This window comes from Rhipicephalus microplus, chromosome 1, assembly GCF_043290135.1.
Source record: "Rhipicephalus microplus isolate Deutch F79 chromosome 1, USDA_Rmic, whole genome shotgun sequence".
In the NCBI taxonomy this organism is placed as follows: Eukaryota; Metazoa; Arthropoda; class Arachnida; order Ixodida; family Ixodidae; genus Rhipicephalus; species Rhipicephalus microplus.
The window spans coordinates 258,797,392-258,818,819 of record NC_134700.1 but is presented as its reverse complement, the minus strand read 5'-3'; the positions used below and the strand labels follow the sequence as shown (position 1 = coordinate 258,818,819).

The window sequence follows — 21,428 nt, the reverse complement described above, 5'->3', positions numbered from 1 at the left end:
CTCCTCCTCCTCCGTATGTATGTACATATGTACGTACGTATGTATGTATGTATGTATGTATGTATGTATGTATGTATGTATGTATGTATGTATGTATGTATGTATGTATGTATGTATGTATGTATGTATGTATGTATGTATGTATGTATGTATGTATGTATGTATGTATGTATGCATGTATGTATGTAATAAGCCATCGGCGGAACGAACCCGCTCTAGAGCGGGTATGTGTCTTAGGGGATGCGAGATGGGAGATGGCGTATACTTGGAGTGTTCACTAGATGAATGCACTGACGGACGCACGGGCGGTTGGATGGACGCATGAACGGACGGACTCACAAACGCACGCACGGACAGACGGATGGACGCATGGATTAATGCATGGATGATCGCGCGGACGGGCGGAAGCATAGATGGGCTGATGGACGCTTCGCCCCACTCATCATCATTCACTCCGTGGATATGCTTTAATTTTTTAATAGAGTCACTGCTAATAATTAAAAACCCTCATTAGCCTGCTTCGGAAATTATGTAAGAGGAAGAAGAAAAAGAATGAAAAGCAACGCGGCCAAAACACACTTTGGTGCGGTTCGCACTCTGCACTAGATATAAGTGGTGAAGGGATTAAAGGAAAGACAGACGGAATAAACAGGCGCCATCACTCAATCGCTGCGCCTGTTTATTGCACGCCTACGAGCAGTCGCTTCACAGGGTCGATTCAAAGAAAAGAAAACGTAGCAACGTTCACGTCGCTTTTCTGGTTTGTGACGCGTGGAGTTATGTGAGTGAAAGATCAGCGAATAGCTGTGTTGTAAGCTGAAGCGTACCCAATAAAGCTGTCTTCGGGAGGCATCAACGTCAGTTTTTGTTTCTTGCGATCACCGACGTCTTCAGAAATGTCGTGGAAGGCGGGCGCCGCGATCACATCAATGTGGGTTTAGCCTTAGGTTTTCATGAAATTGAGAATTTTGCTATTGTGTATCACTCTGCCTGAGAGCTTTACATCTTGTCCGACAGAGGGCATTTGTTTAGTCATCACAAAGTACAAAAATGCCTCCGTAGAAAGGATTTTTTCTTTACAACGCATCCGTTTAAGCTGGCTCTAAGAATTACGGTGTATGCAAAAAACTATCATCATCATGAACGGGTATGTGCAACAGAACTTCAGCATGAATCATCTGAAGTCCACTAAGAGGAGAGAAGGTAACAGATGGATGACAAAGAACAATTAACCTTTCTAGACAGACGTAACCAGTGGTTGAAAGAAATAACGTTTAACGAACCATCGGCAGTAACCAAGTGACAAGCGTCGTAGCCACAGTTTCAAATTCACCTAATGATTTATTCAAAGGGCCCCAAGTGCGAAACAACATTAGGGAAAAAGAATCGAAACACACTAGGGAAAGGGAAAGGTCACGGCGGCTACGAGAAGACCGAAGCACCATATGAAAGCCCTACGCGAACGACGACGGGCCAGTATATACAGGGTGTTTCAGGAAATGCGTCCATTATTAAAAGAAACAACTACAGAAGGGAGGTACATGCGTGCTACCGGTGGCGTTCCTTTTACTGTTGCAGAGGCACTAATTACGGGAGTGAATACAGAAACAACGCAATCAACTTTTCAATTAGGGCAAATAATCGGTCAAGTCAAATAAGCAAATTGAAGTCCTTGCTGTGGTTCAAATCCCGGCTGCGGCGGCTGCATTTCCGATGGAGGCGGAAATGTTGTAGGCCCGTGTGCTCAGGTTTGGGTGCACGTTAAAGAACCCCAGGTGGTCGAAATTTCCGGAGTCCTCCACTACGGCGTCTCTCATAATCATATGGTGGTTTTGGGACGTTAAACCTCACATATCTATCTATCTAAGTCCTTGCTGTGAACAGTCAACAGCCACTCGGAAATTTCTGAAAAGCGGCCACTGTTCTTCACTGCGTGGTGATGAAAATCTGGCTAATTTAGCCGTAGAAACCAAAACTGATGCAACAAATAGCGTATCTATCTTTCATTCAGAAAACTGCTTCAGTGACGACCCTGTTTTTTCCTCTAATCGGGGGAGGAGGACAAACGAGCGTCGATAAGCAGCTATTCGACAGGAAAGCACTGCCACGAAACAATCTAGACTGACGATTGATAACGCTGAGGGAAACAGTGTTGTCACTGAGGGAGTTTCCGAAGTGAACGGTGGTTGTGCTTTACGGTGCGTCGCTTTCACCAGAATATAAGACAGATCGCATCTCTCCGTGGTGATTACCAAGGGCTGCCTTTCAAAACGTTTAGAGTGGCTATGGACTATTCTCCGTAACAACTTGAATTTGCCCAAATGTATCGACAGCTTATTTCCACCGGTTCAAAAGTTAACTTTGCTAATTTCATAATCATTGTCCATAATTACTGTGTGTACGCGCGTGAATGTTGCTTCTGCCACTGTAGAGAGAACTTGAACTTCTTGGGCAATTTCATACGCTATTATGACAAGACCCTTTCGGCAAATGTCATCACAATTGAGGTAAGATCGACAAACCTATAGCTTTAGGCATGCGCTGTATGTACGTTTTCACAGAAAAAATACTACTCGAAAAAGAAACTAGCTTGCATGACTTCCGTTCGTAGGCGATTGACAAGCATGCCGTGGTTCTGCGGGTAGAGATCCTACTTCCTGTTATTGTAGATTGTAACTGGCTATTGTACCTGAGTTCACCACATTGTGCTCAAATACGAGTGAGTACTCACTTATTTAAATCCATGGTATTACCAGCAGGAAGAATACAAAAAATGATTTAATAAATGAACCACCGCAACAGACACATTCTACACAAAGCTGTTGTCCGGAGGACATTACCTACACAACTAAAAGAGCTGTTCGCACATTCAAGCGCGAGGGACAGTGTCTCTCACGCTGAAGTGCCTCAGTGCGGAGACAAAAGGGCGGGATGAAAATACAGGAAGTAAGGAAGCACGGGAAAACGAGCTGGGAAGAGGGCGAAAAAAAGGCAAGGTTGCAGGGGATGGATGAAAGGCGCGCGTGGTTTGGCGTAGCGGCGGCGCTGCGAACGCAAACCCCGCGCGCGAGCGCGCGCGCGCCGCCAAATCCTTCGTGTGGGGCACCGCCCCCCTCTCCCGATTCGGGATAAAAACGGACCCGACGGTCCCGGTTCCAGTAGCGGAGTGCACCGGCTGCCCTCAAGCGGAGCGCGGAGACGTCGCACCCGCGCGCGCCCGCCAGACAGAGCCGTCAACATGTGAGAGCAGCGGCGGGTGTTCCACCCCCCCACCTCACGTTCGGTGTCTCCACGTGTGCTGTGAGTGCGTGCGACGCTGCCGTCTCTGCAAGCAGAGACAGGTCTCCCCGGTGGAGGACGTGTCTGTCGCGACTTGTCCGAGACCGGCGAGAAGAAGCCGTCTTGGTGCATTTGTCAGTACTTTTCGTCTCTTACCGTTAGCTCTTTCCCGTGGACAAGCAGTGCTTCGATATCGACTTTTCGTTTCCGCCTATTTTTCTCTCGTTTCCTGCCAACTGAAGTGGACCGCAACGATACTGTTCTCAGACGAGAAGGGAGAGAAAATCTACTGCACCATATTATCGTCTACCTTTTTTTTTTCAGTCTAACTGGACTGCTTTGGTGACGGACGTTGTCTCTGTGAAGCCGGTGTGAGACTTGAAAGGTGACTGTGCACTCCTTACTGACGTTCCTCCGGTGTGGCGTCGAGGGACGAGAAAGACGGAAGGACTCGCTCCGACATGCCAGGAATGAGACTTCAAGCGACGGTCGCGGTCCTGCTTGTGCTGCTGGTTCCTTCCGGTGCGTTTGATCCACTTTTTCTCACTCTTATTAGGTAGTTGATAAGTTCGTTAAAACATGAGGAAACATTGCGGGATATTGGGAGGTTTGTCTCACCGGTTCAGTCACTTGTTATATCTTGGGATTACAGAGTGGTATTGTGGTAGAAAAACAGCCAGATTCTATAAGAAATGACAGAGACCCAGCGAATGAGGCATCAAGTTTGGTTGTTAGCATGTTCAGTCATAACTTTGTCTGCAGTGTACCGATAATTAGGCGTCACGGTGCCGTGACGTAGATTCAACTAAGTCCGTATTCACAACATATATCTTAGGATAAAATTTTTTATAGAAGAATATTTTATTTATTCGCGATGCGGGATTTTTAATTAGTGAAGCCGGCTGATTCATAGGAGGATGCATGTGAGATAGAAATTCTGTAAATTAAGCTTCTTATGTGGTTCAGGCTTCATTGCACTGGCCCAGAACATATTGTGGCCAAACACTTGACTAAACATGAGCTTAGTTTACGCTATAATATTGACGCCCACTTCAACTGTCATTAGACCTTTCTTTTTATATTACATTCACATATTTTGCACTCCGGAAGCATTTGGTTTTATCATGCAATATGTTTCTGCCCTGAAGAGACACGTTTCACTTTGTGGTCAACGAAAGCACACCATCTATCTTTGTTCATCAACCGCAACAGTGGATTCAATGATTGTCGTATGACGTATACCCGAGGCTCAAGATTAGAAATACGTTATTTCATTTATTTTCCCTTTGAGCGTCAGGAAGCGCGAGTTGTTCGATCTCGTCATGAATTATAACTGTTTCTCTACTGTATAGCAATCACATTGGTGGGATCACTAGGATCAGTAGGTGGGATCAGCACGAATGAGAAATGTTGATATGTCCCTTTAAAATCGGCACAACGTTACGAGGTGGAAGTAAATGATGCCGTACATGACTTCCGTGTCATGATTATCATGTTTAGATGCTTCGTTTACATTCGTCATCTGCTCACGTCTCATGATACCAAATTACGTATGTGTGGAGCTAGCAAAACGGCCGCGAGCACGCTATGAGCGTGGTATGTTGTCATGGTCCTACATGACACGCGTGTCAGGATTATCATGTTTGCACCAGTCATAGATTTTGTCATGCATTGACGTCATGTAACACCAAATTGGGTATATGTGACGTTAGCGAAACGGCCGCGAGTGCAGCATGAATGGCCAAATATACTCCAATGTAGCGTTGACGCGCGCGCACGCTGGGCAGAGCGATGCTATGTTAGCAAAACGCGAGCACTTATATTCTAACGCCAGGCGCGGCCCAGACAACACTGCGTCTCCCTCTTTTCGTGACTGAGGAATGCCGGACGCGCTGAAACGCACATGGGTCAAAGCAACGCAGTGCGGCGCGCGCCTGCGAGTATATGGCAGGACCGGCGCCTGGCGTGGCAACGCCGGTGTGACGCGACAAAATCAACGCCGGCGAGCACCCGCTCCGCGTCGCGTCGAAATGTATTGGCGTCTTGACTGTGGCATGTAGTCATGTTCTCACATAACACGCATCTCATGACTATCACGTTTGCACCAGTTACATACCTTTGACTTCCATCGGCGGCGCGCAATGCCGAGTTTGGTAGATGTGAAGCTAGCGAAACGACCGCGATCGCATCATGAGCATAGCGTGTAGTCATGTTGTTACATGACACGCATCTCATTTTCTTCATGTTCGCACCAGTATCATACCTTCGTCATCCATTCACGTCCCGTAATACCAAATTTGGTATAGGTGAAGCAAGCAAAACGGCTGCCAGCGCATCATGAGCGTGGCATGTAGTCATGTTATTACATGACACACATCTTATGATTATCATGTTTGCACCAGTCACATACCTTCGTCATCCATTCACGTACCGCAATTCCAAATTTGATATATGTGGCGCTAGCGAAACGGCCGCGAGCGCATCATGAGCATGGAACGTAGTCATGTTGTTAAATGACAGGCATCTCATGATTTCCATGTTAGGGTCTGTCGCTTGTGTTCACCATGCAATCATGTCATACCATACCAGTCTTGAAACATGTCATGTGAACGAAACCACCGCAACAGCTGCAAGACCATGATATGTAAATCATGACATTCATGACACACATATAATAATTTTCGTGCTATAACTAGCCATATATGTTCTTCATACCATCTTGTTATGCCATATCAAGTTTGGTATTAATACCATTATCGAAACGGCTAGGAGAGCTAAAAGCCGTAGGTGGTTAGATAGATAGATAGATAGATAGATAGATAGATAGATAGATAGATAGATAGATAGATAGATAGATAGATAGATAGATAGATAGATAGATAGATAGATAGATAGATAGATAGATAGATAGATAGATAGATAGATAGATAGATAGATAGATAGATAGATAGATAGATAGATAGATAGATAGATAGATAGATAGATAGATAGATACGCTCAAATTCGCCGAAGTTCGCTAAGAAAGGCTTCGCATTTAAAACGCGAGGACAGTAACTCCCGCTGGAGCAAACGAAAGCGTAAAAATTGTGGCAGGCATCAGTTTTCCTATTTATGAATTCATGTTTAATGATTTATTCTTGATTACTCACTAGTGACGTTGTAGCTTACTGGCTCCAGGTGAAGACTGGTAGGCCTATACTATCATTTATATAAAAAAAAGCACTCGCTTTAAACATACAGTTTTCTTAATAAAAACGTAGGCATTAGACAAATGCGGAATTGACCTGAACGGGACTGCGTTGCGTTATGGTGTAAAATATATAACAAAAATGATTGAAAATATCACTAACAATTTAAAGCAAATATTTTGATGAAGCATCGCACAAAAGGATCGTCAAAGCACACGTTAAGAAAGGCATGAACGAGCATTTTGTTGCTTGTTTGTGCATCTCTTTATGTGGCTGTAAGCGTGTCTTTCGTGCGCTGCATCTTGGATATAATAATAATATCAGCAGTTTTACATCTATGAAGCATGATATGGTTATAAGTAACGCCATAGTACAAGACACTACAATATTTCTCTATTCCATGTCCCTAAAGAACACTTAGGTTAAGCCCAGCTTCGCAAGTACTATGGATTACCAGCTAGAATATTTGTATATATTAAGTAGAAACATCTCGCCTGTGCTATAATTGCAGAAACATCTTGCGTGGGTATGAAATTGGGACGAACGATAGAATGTCGAATGTTTTATAGAAGTTCCTAGAAGAGGCAAAGTTAATACATCGGTGAAAAGTAGCAAAAATTATGCAGAAGTTGCACGAACAAACATCTGATGAAACTAAAGATGCTTTCGTACTCGAGGTGCGAGTTCAATGTGTGTTCTCTTTTTCCCTCACTTTAACGCTGTATTTTTTGTTCTTGAAAGAATGAAGCTATACGCTCACTTATATTACGTTGCAAAACAAGAGAGAAAAAAAGATATTGATGAGTAGCCAGCGCTTATTTGGTGACCAACATCTCCTGCTATCATGTGAATAAAGTATTTGGGTCGATTTTGTGTTTCGTCAATCTTCAGTGATTTTATTGAGTAGTGGAAGTAACGGGAAAATAGAATACGAAATTGTATTTATAAAGGCAGTTAGCATTTCAGAAAACAATTCAGAGTTTTTCTGGCGCGATCACTTTGAAAGTTTGTGCATGGTTTATGAGAAGACTAAGATATAAAGGCGCTTTTCAAGCAGATTGACCAATAAAATAGGAAGGTTCTTCAATAAAGCGTGTGACAGTTAGGTAATTTTTTTCATGACCTTCGGCGTATACCAACTTTTGATCGCTGAATCCTCAAAGGGGAATTCGTGTGCATGTTATATACATGATTATTTCCGAGACACTGATATTTATTCATTACGGCAAAAGGGCACTCCGATATGATAGCTCCCCATTTTTCTCTGCAGAGGAAGGTTTTCGATGACGTGTCATAGCCTTATTTACAATCTTGGAATAGCCCAATCAGCACCAACAATTTCTAAAGAGCATAAAATGAGCACCAAGTTTAGGCGCTAACAACACATCGGTGGAGCAAGTTTTTACGCCTAACTATAGATATTTTTAGAACGGTGCGCCATTATAGCAACAAAAAGTGTTTCTACGTATGTGACTCCATATTGTCATTATGTCCCTTTAAGCATATAGGGGCAAAAACTGACAGAATTTTCCCCTCTGTACCCAGTTTTAAATTCGCGAAAGAAGGAAACGAAACGCGCGTTGCACCACTGACATTAAAATGCTTCACATTGTAAAACATCCCCTTTTTGGAAACTCCGAAGTTATACCCATGCATCGACACACACAAAAAAGAAGGGAAAGAGAGAGAGGGGGGGTCGCAAAATGTGGGTTAGCAAAGGAGACGAGAAAATGGCTACGCAAGAGTCATTAATCCTTCAGGCCACAATCAGCAGGTAACGATCAATGTTGACCTCGGTTTTGGTTGTAATCAATGCGACTGTTTCAAACTCTCTACTATAAGCAATACATGGTATCTGTTCGTATCTGTTTAGCAAGAAAAGGGCACTCAACGTGTTTATTTTTTTTTCAATTTCTCGCTGATTCCATGATTCGTGCTCGTGTCTATTACGAAAATAAAGAATTCAACAAAGGTACCAAAAAGACGCAGTGATGAATTTGAAAGAAAGTTTTGTCGGGCTCGACACTGCGAATAAAACTGCGATGTTATATCTATGGTTTAGGGCTATTCGGTTCTGCATCGTAGTTGCACAGTTTACGCGTGCGCGATAGAAAGAGCAAAGATTGTAGAATAGTTGAGAGTAGAGTATAGTTGTAAAGAAAGGCTTTCAGTGGTTGATCTTGTTAACGAACTTCCATTTAAAGGCACGTGAACAGTAAGTTTCTCGTTTACTGCATAAAGCAGGCTGTTACGACCTCACAAATCTTATAGAGTATTGTCTACATATGAAAGTTACGCCTTGAGTGCGTAGAAGTTCAATACTTCTTTGAATTCATATGTATACTTCCATATGCCACATGGTAGAGTGAGTACATCGCGACACTTGATGGGCTTCCTAATAAGAACTCGTGAAAGCCGGGAACTTCCAGTAATTTACTTCCCACATCTCTCTAGGAGGCTCAGAAATGCTCGAAGATGGACGCACTTAGACAAGCGGGCAGCCCCAAACCGTTGTCACTTCGGGTGCAAGGGAGTCTTGGGCGTCGTGCGTAATTAACGGCTTTCTACTCGCTGTCGCTGCAGAGAGCTAGCCGCTCAGGCCTGACCCGCTTCCTTTGAGTTATTATTACGGCTTCAAGTTGTCGACGTGAAATCGGCGATGCTCCACTGCCCTTCCTGGTTCGTCGTGACTCCAGCAACAAAATACTGTCTTGCGAGACGAGCGATATTGAAGCAAACTTTCCCTGTGTGCCTTAGTCTTGCTACTTTAACGATGACAACAGCTGGTCAAGTGAGTTCATTTAGGGAGAGAGTCTTTGACTGGTTAGAACTTCACGGTAATAGTTTGCTGGAAATTATAACAGACACAGTTAGGGAGAGATGAAGTATCGCGAACCTATTTTCTTCAAACATTTATTGCTGTTGTGTTTCATGTAATGTTTGCAGATGACGTTGACGTCCATTTGTTGATGGACGCACTATAGATCAAGAGCAGACGGCATAATGTGATGAGTGTTGCGTGACGCTTGGTTTGAATCAGGTTGTAAAGCATACATACTGGAATCTGAAATTCTTGAATGAATTTGTGTTTGAGAAGCGTGCAGTGTACTGTGTCCTTGAGCGTAATAACGTTTTGTAGGCGCCGGACGCCGTGTTGTCATTTAGCTCCATGCTTAAACGTATTAACATTCTTTTGACCCCACACTAAGTCAAGATCATATTTCCCTATTGTAGCGGCTGGCGAGATAGCTGCTGACCTTTTCAAGTTGCGACGTATGGGCGCCGCTGGTATATTATGGCTGGCCGAGAAAGAATAAATTTATTTAAGAAAATAACATAGGTCAAATTTTATGATATCAAGTCCAGAAATAAATAAATCTATACATACATACAGTATGTATAGATACATACAGTAACGCACAGGCAGGTTGCCAAGAACACACGTAGGCTCTTTTAAGTTTTCATAAATTTCAATAATTTGCTCTTCCTGTTTTTTCAGTTAAAATAGATGTATGACGTATCATACATACATACATACATACATACATACATACATACATACATACATACATACATACATACATACATACATACATACATACATACATACATACATACATACATACATACATACATACATACATACATACATACATACATACATACGGAAGCACACGTACGAATCCAAGTGCAAGCGCGCATTGGAATGTGGTGTCACGGGAATGAGCGAAACGGAAGCGACGAATCCATTTCCGAATAAATTACGCGAATCTTTATTGTTCGTTCCGGTAGTAGACCATCCCATTCTCTTCAAATGTCGCGGTCTTGACGATATCTAGGCCTCCGACAATCCCGGTACTTCCATTATGGCCCGGTTTGTATGCTTCTTTTAGCCCCCCTTATATTCCGTTCTGACTTGTCTCAGAAGCCTTAAAGACTGCGCGGGGAGAGTGTAAGACGCGTGGTTCCCACTTCCGCAAGAAAGAAGAAGTTGACTTTTCCTTCGCTGGCAGCGCCGCACTCGGGACGAGAAGATATGCGCTAGAGGCGGTTGGTTATAAAGCTCAGCTCTGTATAAGGGTGTTGAAAGGGGGCGAAAGAAAGAAAAGAAAGCTTTTAAATTGCAAATCTTATGTTAATGTCAGAATCTGCCCTCTTTTCTTGTGTTAGTGAATACATCATCAACTTTGGTTTTCCTTCTCTTTGCTGCGTTCTCTCGCTTAGGCGATTTTATCCCAGAGCTACAGACTTGTCCCTATGGTTTTTTTTTTCTGGTGCACTGTAATAACATTTGGTCGGCGTGAGTTCTGTATCTCTACACGTCTCGTCACGCGCGAAAAATGGAGGCGAAAGGAGAGAGAGAAAGAGAGTCTATACATGACGCGGGGACAAGAGAGCCAGCGGAGATGAGGAAAAGGGTTTAAACGTGTTATACAGAGGGAAGAAAGGGAAGTGAATGAGGCATGCGGCAAGGAGTGGGAAAAACGGGAGAGAGGTCAGACGTTGTGTATGAAACGAGGAAGTACGACAGAGTGAACATGACTTGACGGCGGTTCCGTTTTCTTTGGTGTTCTTTGCCTCGCCTTGACCTCTCCCAGACGGTTGCGCGCGTCGCGGTAAAAACCTGCAGCAACGAATAGAGAGGACGAAGCATCACAGTGAGAAATACCGCTCGTAGAAGGGGTTGAGGAGTTGGAGAAATAGTAGCAATCGGTAACGCGCGAGACGAAAGCGAAGCTGGTATAAAACAAACTCGGTAGCGAGCACACACTGTATGCTAAGTTGGGCGGCACGATCGCATAGGCGGAAGACGCATTCGGAAAATGAAGGCGGAGGTGGAGCTGACCGAAGAAAGCACCATGAATTGAAGGGAATGGGAAGCCGGGGGTAGGGGAGAGAGATATGTGCGAGGCTGCCGTCTAATTTGCATGGGGCGTTATGTATGCGCCTGAAAATATCATCCTTCGCGATAGCTGTCCCAACATTCCTTTTCACGCCGCCTGGAGCCAGAAGGGAACCCTAATATATTTTGATAGAGCTCCCCCGCCGTCAGGCGCCGCATGGAAAAGCGTTTTGTGTTACCAGGCTCTCTCGCTCGGATGCGCGCGACTGTGGAAGCGGCAAGACGTTGACGGCGGCAACAGACAGTGGCGCACTGAACGGCGCTCGTAAAAAAATATTCGCCTCTTCAGGGCACGGCGTCGGCTGTCCCATGACGCGCGCTGTCTGTCACGCAGTTCGTCGTTGCCGTTGGCCCTGCGAAATTGCTGGCATGCATGTTGGTTCACGCACTTGTGAGGTTTGTTGCTTCTGCTGCTACTGATTCGTATAAATTTTGAAGCAAGGCGGCGCAATGCAGCGGCGTGTCGTCGTTCTTTAGACTGAAGTTTTTACTTTTGTTGCTGTACCCCCTTGAGCGGGAATGTTGTAGCGTGAAATTGTTCGACTGCATCGTCTTTTCGAGTGTAGTTATCGTCAATATAAAGTTTCATTTTTTGATTCCAAGGAAACGTTAAATGCGAACATTCTGCCACTGATGACGGCGCATGGCGTGGGGTGCTTGCTATGCATTAGAATTATTTTTGTTAGTGCGTCGACTCTTGTATCGAAGAAAGATAGAATAGGGCCAGCTTCCGTTCACGTCGCGTACCTTTTCCCCCTCAATACCCTTTCATGTGGTCGCACTGATGAATCGAGCCTCAGCGTACGTAAACTGCTTGTGACGTCTGTGCATTATTTTTCTTCAGCCTTTAATTCCTTCTTTCATACGTCACTGCTTCACACGCAACAGCGTGACAGGGGTATCGTTACTCTTTTATTACATTCTCTCTCTTTTGTAATAGTTTTGATAGTTCACTTGTTTTCGCAGGAAAAAAAATACCCCGACATTATGATAACATTCAAACCCGTCAAAGATGGCACGGTATAAGTGACTGTTTGAATGGAAACCAAGAAAATAAGGTTTACATAATTAAAAAAAGGAAGTTATAAATTTTTCTGAATAATCTGGTGTGGAAATGTTGTGCTTCCCTAACCATGTTGACATGTATGACAGAATAAATTAAATACCATATTGACGTCGGCATACATGTCCGATAGAAGCCAGGGGTTCATAGCTCTAAATTTAGTGTTCTTCTATTCGACTTTGCGAGATTGTAATCCTTAGCTTGATGGTTGAACAATACGCGAAGAAAACAGTGCACGCAGAGGAATGCTCGACCAAAAAAAAAAAAAAAAGTCGCGTTGTTGCTCTATGAAAGTTATGTCGTGATTCCTTTAGGGACCTTTTAGCACGTGAGCAGTTTTGAGTTACCCATAGTGGGGTGTTAGAGTGCACAAAGTTGCTATTTTTTTCAATTAACACTGGTCTTGTACGTCTGAATCAGAATTTTTAATTTCGTGTTAACTGCTGTGAAAACTTTGATAGTCATTAACGAGTAGAATAACGAGCATGTAGCGCATAGGTAGGATAATGGTTTGTTTTTAAGGGTTACTGACTATACCAAGAGAACGCGAATGAGCGAGGGGAAGACAGAAAGTTAGGTGGGAAGATGAGATTAAGAAGTTTGAGGGTATAACGTGGCAACAGCAAGCGCAGGACCGGGTTGACTGGTGGAAAATCGGTGAGGCCTTAACCCTGCAGTGAGCGTAGTCAGGCTGGTGATGATGATGATGATGATGGTGATTAACGAGCAGACAACTGATACGACGTTGCGAACGTGCAACGCTGTATATTTTTATTTTCAAAATTCAGCTACCCAAGACTATTGAATGCGTAACCAACGAGCGGCCGAACAAAAGACGAGGTCTGGTATAGACAACGGGAGCCCCAGTGAAGACAGGCCGGCCAAATTGCAACAAAGGCATTGTGTAGGCCAAGGCCTCCCTCCGCTTATGGGGACCCGTCTTGTAAATGAAGAGTCTGTTTACTCTAGCTTTGACGGAGGATCCAGTGTCGTAGGCATAAAATTTCCTCGCAAGGCGATTGTAGCTTAACTTTCCAAAAAGTTGCCCCGACTCGGGTTATAGGTGGTTCGGGCACAGAGAGCCATTCCAGAGATTAAGCTGTTCCCCTTGTCACCCCTGCCGTAGGATTAACGTGCCCTTTAAAGCCTGTGATTCTCTAATTTCGAAATATGCACGAGGACGGCCAGTTGAATCGGGCTGGGTTCACCGTATTTGCGAAATTTTAGAAGCACAAGATCAATAAAATAAAGAACTGCAAAATATCACTTTACGCCAATGGCTAAAGCATATTGCGTGAGTTTAAAGAGCTTAAACGTTGACATCTTTGTGTGGGCTGAGTAATGCTTTAGGATGGCGTATGGCTAAAGGCCCGCCGCCTGTGCGTTGCGTTGATTGCAGTGTCGGTGCAGCAGGACACGTTTCTGTGTAGGCTTTTATCTCCAAAATTAAGCTCCGAGAAAGTCTAGGTTTTGGTCTTTATGTGCTGACTTGTGAGCATAACCAGCTTCGGTATATTAGTAGCTCACGAAGTTTTCACATCAGAGCGAAAACTTTAAGTAAACTTTCACTAAAGAGCTTACTGTTATGACGTCATAGCGGTTGTGACATGATAATGAAGAAGGGGGCAGTAATAGTATTCAATACGGGACTTTTTTTTAATCAAGCTTGTGCGCAGAGAGGGAAAAGCAGGAGAAGTGCTAGAAACACTGGCCATATGCACTGATATCAACAAGCACAGTCATCGGCCGTCAATTATCAGCTCGCCTGTGGCATGCGTCGGCTATTATACAAGCCTTATCGAATCTTCCAGCGTTATCGCTAATACATGCGTAAGCTCTGAAATAAACTCTATCACTCGTGTCCTGCGCGTAATCTTTCTTAATGGGCCCCTAAACAGCGTTCGCAAATTCAGAGAACAACAAAAAAAAACGGCTTGTTGTACTAAATTGCCGTTTCTCGTCTCTTTGGCGCCCTTGGGTACGATGGCGGTTTGTTTCCGTGATGCCGTGCAGAACAAAGCTCTCAATTTATTTATTTATGTATTTATTTATTTATTTATTTATAATACCTCAAGGGCCCCAGTCAAGGGGTGTTACATGAGGGGGTCGACAGTTCACAAACAGATGATTTGTTCGATGGATTCTTTGAAATGGGCGATGCTGAAGTGGTGCACGATGTCAGCAGGAAGATCGTTCCATTCTGTTGATGTTTGCACAAAAAATGAAGAGTGATGGGCAGTGGTATGCGCACGGGGTGGATAAACCGCTTTCGAATGGCTGATAAGGCATGAAAGACGATGGGCTGGAACGATAACATGGTTTAGGTGCAATGCATGATAAAATGTGTGAAACAAACACAGTCTTGAAATTTTGCGGCGTGAAGCTAAGTTAACCATGTTAGCTTGAGATTTTAGTTCGGTGACGCTGCTAAGATAGGAATAGTCAGAATAAATGAATCTGGCTGCACGATTTTGTATTGTTTCAAGCATTTTAGTAGGAGGTATTTGATGGGGATTCCAGATGGCACATGCGTATTCTAGCTTCGGGCGGACTAGTGTTAGATAGGTTAAAAGTTTAACAGAAGGTGGGGCTAGACGTAAGTTTCTTCGGAGATAGCCAAGCACGCGGTTGGCGTCATTAGTGATGTTCATAATGTGGGATGACCAGGTCAGATCTGAAGTTAGAGTGATACCGAGATATTTACATGAATTAGTTGCTGTTATTTCAGAATCAAATAGGAAGTATTTATTGGAGGAATAGGATTGACGGCGATGGAAGGAAATGACACAAGTTTTCTTTATGTTATGGAACATCAGCCATTTTTCGCACCATGATTGAATCAAACAAAGATCAGACTGTAGGATGACAGGGTCGTTAGGATTTTGAATAGGACGATAAATGACACAGTCGTCTGCGAACAGACGAATGTTAGACGCTAAGTTATTGGGGAGGTCGTTAATATAGATTAGGAATAGTAGAGGACCAAGGACCGTGCCTTGAGGTACGGCGGAGGTTACAGCGGATAGGGAGGAGCGATGGTTATTAGCACAAACGAACTGCTTACAGTTAGTCAAGAAGTCACATATCCAATTAAAAACAAGACAGTTAATGTTAAGACGTGAAAGCTTCAAAAATAATCTGTTATGAGAAACTTTGTCAAAGGCTTTTTCGAAATCCATGAAAATGGCGTCTACAGGTATGTTATTATCCAGGCTAGAACTCAGGTCGTTAACGAACAGGGCAATTGATTCATATACGAGAGATATCAGTTGTTCATTGTCTCCCGTCCTCCCTTTTTACTCTGTTGCACACCCATTCTGCTTTATCTCGCATGACTTTCATGCACAACCAACTGATTTCACTTCGTCTGATCCAGTTCTGAGTGCGCAGATGGAGATAGCAGTGAGCAGCCGACAAGCGCAAATTCCTCATAGGCGCAATGTTTAGTGCTGACATTGCACTCGTGCTTTATGAACGAATAAGTGGCGATGAGAGGACAGTGCCTGTAGGCAAGGCAGTGATGTCGAAAAACAAACCACTCCCGTTTTTGCACTCTAAAATAAAGGGGCCCTTAAAAAAACAGTCTGAAATAATCGCGAAATTTTTAAGCATTGCGGGGTGGCCTGCGACGATGCAGCCAGTGCAACCACGTTGAAATCTCAGAAGAGGAGCTGGCGTTGCATTGTTTATATAGAAGGGGCAGCTCAATGGGACTCATCCGCAGATATGGAAAGCGAGCTGGAGAGACTGAAATAAGCCAGGCTTCATCGTCAAAACGAAAGCAAGAATAGGCAGCGAGCCGAGAAGATGGAGGAAAAACGAGCCGCAAACCTAGATAAGCATAACCGTGACACCAAGCTGTAAGTTTAACCATACTTTTCGCTACGCAGACCCATACATAACTGAGTTAAGCCACAATAATTCTTTTTTTTTTGCGGGTTAAGCCCAATTGCATTAAAGTATAAGAATTAAGCTCGCGCGTCAAAAGGAGCTAGCCAGTGGCTGTCCGCCATGTCCAAGCGCTAATCTGCTGCAACGCAACCACTCTAGAAAGTACAAAAGTTTCTTATGCAAGATGGAAGCTGCTCAAATATTTTACTAGTCAGACGAAATGAAAAAAAAAAAAGAAACGCGAGGCCCGAACAAAACGCGCAGCACAGTCACAACGCAAGCTGGAAGAGTGGCCTTTCGGAGCCTCTTTTAAATGCTCTTTGGGTAACTGCTAGTAACGCACGCGCGGGGTAACCACTATGCCATAAATAATAAATTTTCGTGTAGTAGGCAGGCATTCACTATGCCATTCTTCGTCATTCTTCGGAGAAGCGTGCTACATGCTACAGACTTGCAAGGAAATTTGTGCAATTTTTCGATCATGTGGCTGACGACGATGAAGAATTATGCCTGAAGATTTGTAATGGGTTAGAGCATTCAGGAACGCAAACGTAACTCAATTAGCATTGTGTGACGCCTGGGTGTTCTTTTGCTGTTCTAAAACACTTTATTTCTCAAAATGACGAGATTCCTTTCACGACATCAAGCCTCCCAAGTCCCGTATGCAACGGAGCTGTTTTAAAGCACCAGCATTAGCTGTGTGGTAGACTACTAAACTGGCACGAAGGCGAGCCGGCTTCGAATCACATTGTGGTCTTAATTCTTTTTATTTGCTTAGTTTCTAACACGAAAGTGTTTTGTGCAGGCGTCCACCAAAATTTCAGTGACCTAATTCCGTCACAAAAGTGACGTCACAAATAACACTATCAGAAGACAAATGTTCCATAATGGTAGTCGAACCCACGACCTCTCAGTCGGTGACAACAGCTGCTGGGCATGCTACCCACTGCACCATGGCCACTTACTTTGTAACCTTTATAAAGCTCGCATTTCATATCTACCATTGCCCTCTTACAGGGCTTCTGGAAAAGTGCAATGTCGCATCTTGACCGTGTAATCCACGATTGGTTCCTTCAACGTGTCGTTGCTACGCGTCCGTCCTATTTGGAGCGTGTCAATGGAAGTACAATTTTGCTAGTTAGTGACCTTACCTAAAGCGTTGGCGTGGCTCATTGTATCCATGCGTGTAAAAATTCACAGCATAACCACGGAGTGCTTGATCATCAGTTGGGAGGAGCGTCTGCCAGTCCGTCCGCGCTTCTGTCCGTTCGTTCGTTCGTGATCCCGTCCGTTCGTCTGCACGACCGTCCATCTGTTCATCCGTCCGTCCCTCCCTGCGTTCATCCTTCCGCGTGTCTTTCCGTGCATCCGTCTGTGCGTCTGTCCATCCGTCCCTGCGTTCGTACGTGCATCCGTCCATCCATTCGTCCATTTAGTGAACACTCCAAGTACCAACACCTCGCATCTTTTCATCATATATTCACCATATAGAAGTACCACCATCCAGCGGGCATTCAAAAGACAAAACGTGCATCCGTCCATCCATTCGTCCATTTAGTGAACACTCCAAGTACCAACACCTCGCATCTTTTCATCATATATTCACCATATAGAAGTACCACCATCCAGCGGGCATTCCAAAGACAAAACGTGCATCCGTCCATCCATTCGTCCATTTAGTGAACACTCCAAGTACCAACACCTCGCATCTTTTCATCATATATTCACCATATTGAAGTACCACCATCCAGCGGGCATTCCAAAGACTAAACGAGAGGTGGTATGGCCGGACTAGAGGAGCGGCGCGCGCGCACTTTCTCATGGCCGGCGCTTCGTATATAGTTCCACCTTGCACCACCGCTAGTTCATGGCACGGCGGCCCAACCATCGTTAAACCTTGCTAAAACCAAGGAGGTTTCAACCAGCGAGCTTAACGTGGCAACTTTTTCTGGTCAGATAGGGCTCACAGTGCGTACTTTGGTTGCTAGTTTCTTTAGTAAGCATCAAAATCAAGGCAAGTTTTATTGGAGGCTAAGCCACTGATACTCGTCTTTGTAGGTTATTTCATTAGAAACAATTATCTTTCTATTTATGATTAACGTGCGCGGGTTTCGTCCTCAATTCAAAAGAGTGCGCGCGTGCCGCTCTTGTAGTGCGGCCATGGAGGTGGCTACCTAGTACTACTACTACTACTACTACTACTACTACTACTACTACTACTACTACTACTACTACTACTACGACAACTATACTATGACTACTACTGCTACTACTATTACTACTACGACGACAGCTATACTGCAACTACTACTACATACATACATTGTGGACGCTCGACTCACGTCCTAAGGAGCTTCGCCCCTAAAAATAGTTCACTAAAGCGTAGAGCAACAGACTCTATAGAGCAAAGCACCTGCTTCGCCTGGATGTAACCCCGCTTTTCCCGCTGACGCTCGCCACGTGAAAAGTCGTGGCTGGCCAACAGAAAAGACACAACGCACGTGGCACTTTCCTCTTATCGGGCAGTAGCGTTCACTAACTCAAACATGCCGCAAGTAGGTGACCTTCGCCAAGTTTGACGTACATTAACTCACTTTGTTCTGGCTTTCACGCCGCTTTCTTTGTTTTAACTATCATCCTTAACTATTCGAACTACCAAAAACATGCATGGCAGCGAATGCGTGCTTAATCAATAATGAATCATTTTTCATGGACGTTAGTCATCGGAATGCAGATGTCAATATGCATTTGCGAAAAACAGGGTTTTAGCTGTCTAACACCAACCGCTATGGGATATGCTCAATTATATCAAAATACTGTAAGCACAAAACTGTTCATTAAGGAAACTTTTGACTTTCGTGTTTTACCAATTGCTATGACTGAGGGATCAACCATGTTTTTTTTTCTTATTTTGTGCGATAGTGGTTACGGAGACCGGTGGCGGCGGCAGTGAACAACTACGGCACGCGTGACCTTTTTTTTTTTTTTTGATCTCTTAACAGTTTTCGCTGTAAAAGTGATAAAAAGCCTGGTTGCGAAATGGCGTGTGGTTATCAGGTCAGAAGGGAAACTCTAAGACGTTATCGAAGGCCGTTTTACGTCACACGACTTCCTGCTATCAACTTACTCGTGGTATATTGCCTGGTGTAGGAAGGATATGATGTAATAGTACGCAAACGTAGTGTGCAAGAATACCACGCGTCATTTAGAAGGAGCATCGGACTTGTTTTCTTTTAGATGCGGAGCATCTTATACTCGCGCCTTGTAGTGCGCCGTCCGCGCCGTCCGCACCGCTTCTCGAACATTCGACAGCTGACGCGCGCGCATGCGCCGTCGCGCCGTCGCCCACTCTTCCACCATCTGTGCATCCCTTCCTCCTCTACACACCGCGCGCGCTTCACTCCTCCACCATCTGTGCACCCTTCCTCCTCTACACACCGCGTTCGACATCTACAATTCTCCTGATTCTCCAGTGGACGCGCATGTGGCGTCGCGCTTCGAGAACATTCAACAGCTGACAGTGCATGCGCCGTCGTGCTGTATATATACTCAAGGTCGGCGCTCGCTCGCTCAGTTGCCGCTCGTCTGTTGGTTTGTACGGCGCGTCGACGTCCAAGGTCGCGGTGAAATGAATTCCAACGAATCCACAAACACAATGATCGACGTCCCTTCGACCAGCGCCGCCCTTTCGCATACGTGTGTACGTGTTCACTCATTTAACACCCCCTCCTACAACCACGTTAACCAATTTAGCCATCGACCCAAGTAAGTCGCAATTTAACACCCCATTTCACAACCACGTTAACCAATTTAGCCATCGACCCAAGTAAGTCGCACTTTAACACCCCGTTAACCAATTATATGGTCCGCATCCTTCTCAGTGTTCCCCCGAGGGAAGCTGCGGGCAATTTTTTTCTAAACTTTGTTTTTGACTAAGTTTTCTACACATTGATGGGTAAGGGGGGTGAAGGAGTTATATCAAAATCAGTATATAAATGAAGTGGAGAGAATGCAGTTAGGTCTATTTTTAATTCGTTCACAGAATCAAAGACGCACTGAAGTAGGACGTACCTTCCTAAGTGTGATTTCGAAGTGTTCCTCTCAAGGCCGTAAATGTATATATATATATATATAGGTATGAACAAATGCCTCTAACTTCGGATATGTCCCATTTCACGAGGTAATGGAGCCTGAGCAAGCGGAGCTGCGAAAACGTGCCCCACGGTTATTTCTGTCTGCTTTGTAGCTGTCATCGCGTTATTTCTGTCGGATCAAGAGACAGGGTGTAGACAGACAGAAAGACTCATTCATTTCATCCGAAATTAGGAGAGATAAAAAAATGTGTGTACTTATATGAAAAGAGATTCGTGTTCGTCGAGATCACGCAAGCACATATTACGAACTGCTACGCGTAAAGGCGGACTAATGGGTTCCACTCCCGTACATTCTGAACGCGTTCACCCATCGCCCGTTTTTAATGCATCCACGCCGTGACATCACGAGTGACTCGATTCGTTCATTGCTCTCCCGACTCTTTTATCTCACCTGGGCACCGTATGTACAGAAATATCGCACTGAGGATCGGGGAAACAAACAAACAAACAAAAAAAATTCCGGAGAAAATGTACGTACACGAACGCGAATTTCCGAAAACACGGGCGCAAAGTAGCATGTTTGCGCGATCGACTAACGCGTCAACATTTCTGAATTGCCTGCCGTGAATTTTGCTGCAAGTTTCCCAATGCGTAACACAACTGCGATAAACGTTTAAAACAGCAGCAGTAAATACAGAACACAAAAACGAGCCGGCGTATCCTAAGCGCAGAATGATTTGGAGATGGTGTATAGCGATTTCCGCACACACGGGCACGTTGCACGTTTTGCGTTTTACTGAGTTCAACGCTAGCACCACCGGCGCGATCGCGTACACATGAAATAACGCGTTGCAGCGTGCACTTTTCTCGTCAACAGCGGCCCTCTTTAGCGGCGGGAAACTCAAAGAGGAGTTGAAAGGTCGTTAGCGTAGTGCTGCTCCCACTGTTTGCCTTTCCTACGAGAGGAGTGATCTCCAGCCTCGACTCTCTTCTCATATTTGATACTTCGT

At 44.5% G+C, this 21,428-nt stretch overlaps 1 protein-coding gene across 2 annotated transcripts in view; it reads left to right on the top strand.

Moving 5' to 3' along the window:
• LOC142814667 (lachesin-like) overlaps positions 1-21,428 on the top strand; it is a 251,967-nt gene that overhangs the window by 66,336 nt on the left and 164,203 nt on the right. The window contains exon 2 of one of the 2 annotated variants that reach the window (XM_075893833.1): positions 3,604-3,801. In XM_075893833.1, the coding sequence (XP_075749948.1) occupies positions 3,741-3,801 (61 nt within the window). In that variant the 5' untranslated portion in view covers positions 3,604-3,740. Of the gene's footprint in view, positions 1-3,179; positions 3,802-21,428 lie in introns of those variants that run through there. The other variant, XM_075893831.1, reaches the window with a different exon arrangement.